At 39.1% G+C, this 7,055-nt stretch overlaps 1 protein-coding gene across 3 annotated transcripts in view; it reads left to right on the top strand.

The window, feature by feature from the left end:
- LOC101862905 (harmonin) overlaps positions 1-7,055 on the top strand; it is a gene marked incomplete at its 3' end in the record, with an annotated part of 69,360 nt that overhangs the window by 37,053 nt on the left and 25,252 nt on the right. For all 3 annotated transcript variants that reach the window (XM_035972855.1, XM_005110334.3, XM_013089115.2), the window contains 3 exon segments: positions 949-1,093; positions 3,068-3,124; positions 5,065-5,240. In XM_035972855.1, coding sequence (XP_035828748.1) covers positions 949-1,093; positions 3,068-3,124; positions 5,065-5,240 — 378 coding nt within the window.

The raw sequence follows: 7,055 nt of genomic DNA, 5'->3' as shown, positions 1-7,055 counted from the left end.
AAACGAAAGAGGCAACACCAAAAATGGATTCCAAAATTAAAGCAAGAAATCGGCGAACACAACTGGTCCAAAAGGGACCTTCTCTTTTACTGGTCCAAAAGGAACTTTGTAGTCACTGGTCCAAAAGGAACTTTGTAGTCACTGGTCCAAAAGGAACTTTGTAGTCACTGGTCCAAAAGGAACGTTGTAGTCACTGGTCCAAAAGGACTTCTTCCCTAACTGCTACTTCCCAGATGTCAGTGTAGAATGTATACAACAGGATAGCAATTACTGATGCAGCAGTAGATCTTTGAAGGATGCTATTGCGCAAGTTATGCTACTGTAGAATTTTAGAGATGGTAATGTGAAAGGTAAAAGATGCAGCGGTTAAAAAAATAACTTACGTAGAAAATTTGAACTGATGGATGACTGGAAAAGATCAGGATGAATAATGGTGAAAAGATTTTTTAGTGTCATTTGGCATGGCTGTTGTTATAATATGATTTTCCCTGTTTTATATTTGTTTCAGACTGACACTGTTCCGACCGAATCTGTTAGAATATTCCGACCTCCTTGAAATCATTAGTCTATTTAAATTCATCTGACTTGAATTCTGCTACTGGCATTTCACATGTCAAAGCAGCCCTCCGCCTAAATTGTGTTGATGGAGGTGTAATACATCTATGTACATTTACACATATGTTCCTGATTGTGCGGGATATTTTCCTCCTGTTTGTCTCTGTGTTATCCATCCCGTCAAAACCCTGCAAGTGGGAAGTTGGTGGGGCTCTGGTGTAGTCTTCTCTTTCTTTCCTATAAAAAATCTGTCGTCCTTATCTCTCTTCCAGTTCTTTTTATTTTACTCTCTAGTAACACCTCTACTCTTATGACCAAATTGTGTTGCAAATGGCGTAAAAATCTTACTAAAACTAAAAACACTTACGATTACTGTCTATCATCACAATTCAGAATCAGGAGCGGCCCTCGCAGCTTCCCCGGGATTTTCATTGAGCGCGTGCGGCCTGAGAGTCTGGCCGAGGAGGCTGGCCTTCAGACTGGAGACCAGATCGTGGAGGTCAACGAGACGAGCTTCCGCAAGATAAGCCACAAGGAGGTATAGACAGTGGTGGGCGGTTCCGTATTTTTTCCTGATTCCTGAAAGCTAGGAATCGAAGAAATGGAGTCAGAACCCAGTTACTTTCTAGTTAATTGATTTCTTCTAGGGAGTCCATGATTTCTTCTGGAAGTTTTCGACTCCTGGACAATTACAGTTACTTCTTCTGAGTCCCGACTCTTAGACAGTAGCATGATTACTTCCAGTTAGTAGTGACTACTTTCATTGAGTCGGACCTCTAGACAACTACTTGATTACTACCATCAGGTCCATGATTACTTCTGATGAATCCAACACCTAGCCAGTTATGGGTGCTGAGCAGCATCAGGATTCAGGATAACCTCAATTTCGGAATTGGCACCAAGTTTTTTTTCCATAATAAATTCTTTTAAGGGGAGATGTAGGCTTACACTCCTGGAAAAATTTTCTAAACGAATTACTTTTATTCACTTTCATGTAATTGTGCAAGAAGTTCATGAGTAAATAGGATGTACTAAGGGTAAATTTGTTAATTTTTTCTGAAAAATTGGTCTCTGTGGCGGCCATCTTGGATTTTCAAACCAGCTTCTTAGTGCAGAAGAATTTCTTAGAAAATATTTAAACTTCAGCCTGAAATTTGGCACACTGTGCAAACTTATATGGATTGTGGATCTATTTAAGGATTTAGACCTATTTATAAAAATAAAAAAGTGAGCCCAAAGTCAATGAATCCCCGAGAGTCAGTTGACTAATCTTTGGGGTATATGTTCCCAAAAAATTGAACACTTCCACAAGTTTCCAATATTTCCAGATTTCTTTGATCTTAAAGCACTTGTATACCAAATTTGAAGCTTCAAGCTTCAGTAGTTTTTGAAAATTCCTTGTACCAAGGAGGTAGCATGTGTCAAAAAGCAGATTTTGAGAAAAACAGAAAAAAATGGAATTTTTAAAAGGATTTCTAGTTCAATATGCACTTTTCAAATGCCTTTTTAGGTCTTTTAGGGTGGGTTTTTTTCAACAGTTTCGTCATTGTAACCCGATAGAACAGATGTCAAAGGATGTTTTTCCGCAAAAAACAAAAAATTGATATTGTGAGCGTTTTTATCTATATTCTCTGGTATCACCGACCCGGGTCTCCCCTTAAGAAAAACAGTTTCAATAGATAAAGTAATTAGTAACCATTGGTTGACGTAATTAGGAATTGGAACTTTTCTTTTGTTGCACTAATCACGGGAACTGGTTCCGGAATCAATTCTTACGCCCAGCTCATACACAGCGACAGATCTTGTCAATTTATTAGTGTTTTAGCGCTTAATCAAATGCTTGCACCGTATACTTCTTGGGAAGCCGAGAATGTTTCATAGTGTTTTGGGGTAGCAATGTAGTTTGTAAAGCGCATGGACTGGGGATGTATGCTGATACAAAATGCTTTTTATGTATTATTTTTATTAATTAGGAGTTGCAATGTTTATTGCATCTTTCAAAGTTAATGCAAAGTTTTACTGCATTGTTCAATGTTGATTGAACAATTCATTCAATATTGTACATGAATAGAAGTACAGAAGCAATGCTTTGCAACAACAAATGAACAGAAATTTCCTGTTGTGTTTCATCGGTCGGACATAACAAAAAAAGGTTGTATTTCATCATTTAAAAATAGTGTAGTGGGGTTGTTTTTTTAATCAGTCAAAGAAAAAAGTAGCACTTTATTGCATTACTTGAAGATGAATTTATGCTGTGTATTGTCAGTGAAAGATAAAAAGAATGTTTTGTTTTCTCAGTGAAAGATAAAAAGAATGTTTTGTTTTCTCAGTGAGAGATAAATAGTTTTGTTACACTTGTCACAAGTAGAGGTAAAGTTTGACCACGTAGTTCAAAATAGAAATTGCTGGGGGTTTTTGTTTACACATTTGTTAAGGTAGAAGTAATGTTTAACTTAATCCCGCCTGAGGCTTGTTCTGAAAATGAGTACAACATGGGCCTCTTTTTTCTTAGGCTGTTCTGGCACTGAAGAGCAGTCGGCAGCTAAACTTGGTCATCCGCAAAAAGACGGTAAGTGCCCTGTTTTGGCTGTTCAGTTGGCTGGCAAATGTGTATTTTCATGTCATTGACCATATGCCACGTAAATGTTGCAAACAGACCTGTGTATTTTCACATCAGTAATGATAAGTTGCATCTGGCAGGTGGAGACTGAATTCATGAAAAAAAAAATCAGGTTCCATGCCAATCTGACTTTATTGAAGTACTTGTTGTTCAGCGTAGACCCAGATAGGAACAAACTGCATTCTTCTTGGAATTCTAATTTTGACCAGATACTGGGCAATGAAGCTGTCGTCTTAAGTAAAAATTGAATGGAGTATGATTTCAAGTGGAAAAAAAAACAACATAAACTATCCATATTCTTTGCCTTCCCAAAGTTCCAGTTCATTTACACTTTCTTTTGAAATTACAGTACCCCCACCCTTCTATCCCCCCCCCCCCAAAAAAAAAAAACCCCACCATCACCACCTTAGCTACTGATAATTGAGTTTGATTCATGTGTCTTTGATGTAATAATAAATTTCATCCTGCTTGCAAAAGAAGCTAAAAGTCACACAATCAATTGATGGCAATACACATACTTATTTATTATGTCTTCATGTCTTGTCAGAGACTATGTTGAGGTACACAAAGACTAAAGAAATGACCAAACTTATAATTCAGATTCTGTAAAACAGACAATTTGAAAATGGCTTTTCAGTGAATAACAGTGGCACAGTTAGTGCACTCGTCTCCGAAGCGGAAAGTCCGGGTTTGAGCCACAGATTTTTTTCCCGCCCCCTCCTGCCCACCCAGCTGTAATGGGTACCTGACTTCGAGTTGGAGAAGTAAAGGCCGCGTGGAAAGGAACTGGCCACCCTACCACAATATGCCGAAGGCCCAGGAAGTTGTCTCACTAACAAGGCAATCCCCAATGTCCGGATCGGATGTTAGAACAACTTTTAAATACCTAACACTGGTCTTTATAACAGCTTTGAGCACAAGATGTGAATTCAGTTGTGAGGTATTGTGGTGAAATCAGGCTCCCGTCAAAATAAAGAGATGTATGAAACTGGCATTTATTTTTTCTAGCCTTTGAGTATTACTTTCAAATTTTCTTTTATGGGCCTAACACCTTGTATGTCAATGTAAAAACACATTTCTGTGTTGATTTTACTGAAAAACCTTGATTTAAGCAACACAAATTGTAAATGTGCCGTTTCCAAGACTCTCAAACTTTGCAAGGCATCAAACTTTGGCCGCCATTTTCTCTCTAATTTTAGCTCAGACACCAGGCAGCCCCAACCTCCTTACTCCACAAATAGCTCAACTTCTATTCAAGATAGATGAGTGCCTTTTTCATCAAAATAAAAAAAGTGCCTGATTCTAACGTGTCACTATACAACTTGTGTTTTGGGAAGTTCATTCTTTCTTGTATTGCCATCTTACTGCACGGATTCTGTTTCCCCCTGAGCCCAGTTTGGCCCTGATAAGCAATATTTAGACCTGTATGTTTGTAGACAATCGTCTGAAATCTGACAATTGCAACCCGATCCGCGACCCGGCCGATACTATCGCTAGGCCCACCTGTATTAGTCAATGTTTTTCTAGTTTTTTCCTATTGTTTCCCAGAGTCTTTTCTACAGTCACCTAAATCTGGTGCACTGTTTCTTTATAACCCCAAAAGCTTGCCTCCAACTTCTAAATGGTTGAAACAAAGACTTAATCATTGCTTAAAAACTTGGTTCGGGAATAGTTCTGAAAAGCAAGTAAAAACTTGCATTAAATAAAACGTAAAAAGTTGTCACTGGTATTGGACGCTCCCAGCGTCCGATGGGGTTAAAAGAGTTAAAACATGTATGAAACTTGCAGGGATCAGTACCCCCAACAAGGTTAAGTACCTCTGATCTAACTTGTATTGACGGGTACATAAAGCATGAACAATTTTTTTTTCAACCTGTGTCCTCTTCCAGGGCATGAGGTTGTTTGGCGAGATCATCTCGACCGTGCCAGATGCCAGGACAAACGGCGGAGGACAGGAAGTGAGCACACCAACTCCTGCACCGGCCAGCCCGTCCCCCCCACCAGTGAGGGTCAAGGCACCTGACCCTCCAGTACCTGCGGCTGTGTCTCCGGCGCTGGACAAAAGGTACGAAGTGGCCCAGAGGGTGAGGTTCTTTGAGGACCTTCTGAGTGAGAGGAATGAGAAGGTATACAGGGAGAGTGTAAAGAGGGCGGACAGACTCGCCCCTCCTCAGGGACACTGACCATCTCTTCCTTCACTGATTGTTTGACCAAGTGTATGACCAACTGGTTGATTCTCTATTAGACTGACAGTTTGATTGTCTGATTGTTGGACCAGCTGGTGGGCCAACTGTTTAAATTGTCTGTTTAATTGTGTGTTTGATTGTCTGTGGGACTGACTGTTTGACCCAGTTTGATTGTCTGAATGTCAGTTGGCCTGACTGTTGGGCTGACTGTTTGATGTATATCCAGACCTTAGAATTGTGTGTCTCTTTCATCTGAAGTGATGATGTATTTCCTTCATGGGACAGCTCCAATTGATCAATCAAAGTAATCTAGCTCTGTCAGATAGCTAGTGCTCTTCTTTATACTGTCACTTAACATTTATTTATTTAACTTTTCCGTGAATTGTCAGTTTATATCAACACTTTTCAGTGCATTGTATGTTATCATTCCTACATTTCAGCACAATAAAGGTCCCCACATTTTAGTGCATTGTCAGTGAACATCTGCACTCAACTATGCACGGTCAATTGATACACCCCCAAAACAATCCTATGTCATTTTATGGATTTCTGTTGAGGTGTGGGCATATTGCTTGTGTGCCTTGTCCTTTCCGTTGACTCATCTTCACAACTATCCTTTAAAATGACAAATCTATGCACATCATCTTTTGTATTGACACGTCATAAAATGATAAAGTCATAACAGTGGGTGGTTGCTGGGTGTACTAGTGAGGTTTGCTCCCTCTTTCCTATCAAATGTCTTTCGTCTTCGTCTCTCCTCGTTCTTTTCTCTATACATTCTCTCAAGTCACTCCTCTAATCCTCGTCACTTAAATGTCCTGTTTGTATTGCAAGTGCTGTAAAACTCTCACTAAAACTTAAACTCAAGTCATAGCTGGATCCTGTGAACTCATCCTCATGACACCACATTGTTGACAAGGTTTTGTGTCTGTAGACAAATTCAGTTTGTTTGGTTTACTTTGTTGAGCAAATGTACAAGCAACAGGTGTTTACAAATATATAGTGTGTTATCACTTGTCTGTGTGTACTGTGCAATTTCACCAGGTGTTTACAAATATATAGTGTGTTATCACTTGTCTGTGCGTACTGTGCAATTTCACCAGGTGTTTACAAATATATAGTGTGTTATCACTTGTCTGTGCGTACTGTGCAATTTCACCAGTCTGTTCATATATGTGTCACGACGTGCAGGAATCAGGCGCTCGGCAATTTTTGGGCATGTAGACTTACTAGTATCATCTTAAAGCTTGTTCTTTTGTCTTGCTTTGGATGAATAAACTATCCTTTTATCTTGAACGCAAGTCGAGATATTTGCTGAAGAAGGAGGTGCTGGTCACCCGGTTTCAGAGGTAAAATTACTGAGAAAATGGCTGTCAAAGTTTGGTAACTTCTATAGCTTGATAGTTCTTTAAAACTGAAAAATTACAAATTTGTGCCATTAATCAACTTTTTTCAGTAAAATTCTCATGGAAATGTGTTTTTGTATGGACATAAATGGGTTTGAACCAAAAAACAAAAATTCGATAAAAATTGCCATGCGTGAAGGAAAATGCTGTTTTCTTCGATTTCATTATTTTGACGAGCGCCTGATGTCACCACGATGCCTCACATATGGTGTGTCATCACTTCATGTATGTGTGCATTGTGTGTGTCGTCACTTCTTGTATGTGTTCATTGTGTGTCATCATTCATGT

Source organism: Aplysia californica, unplaced genomic scaffold (genome assembly GCF_000002075.1).
Source record: "Aplysia californica isolate F4 #8 unplaced genomic scaffold, AplCal3.0 scaffold00877, whole genome shotgun sequence".
Taxonomy (NCBI): domain Eukaryota; kingdom Metazoa; phylum Mollusca; class Gastropoda; order Aplysiida; family Aplysiidae; genus Aplysia; species Aplysia californica.
The sequence above is the reverse complement of the archived record's forward strand: the minus strand, read 5'-3'. Positions and strand labels throughout refer to the sequence as shown.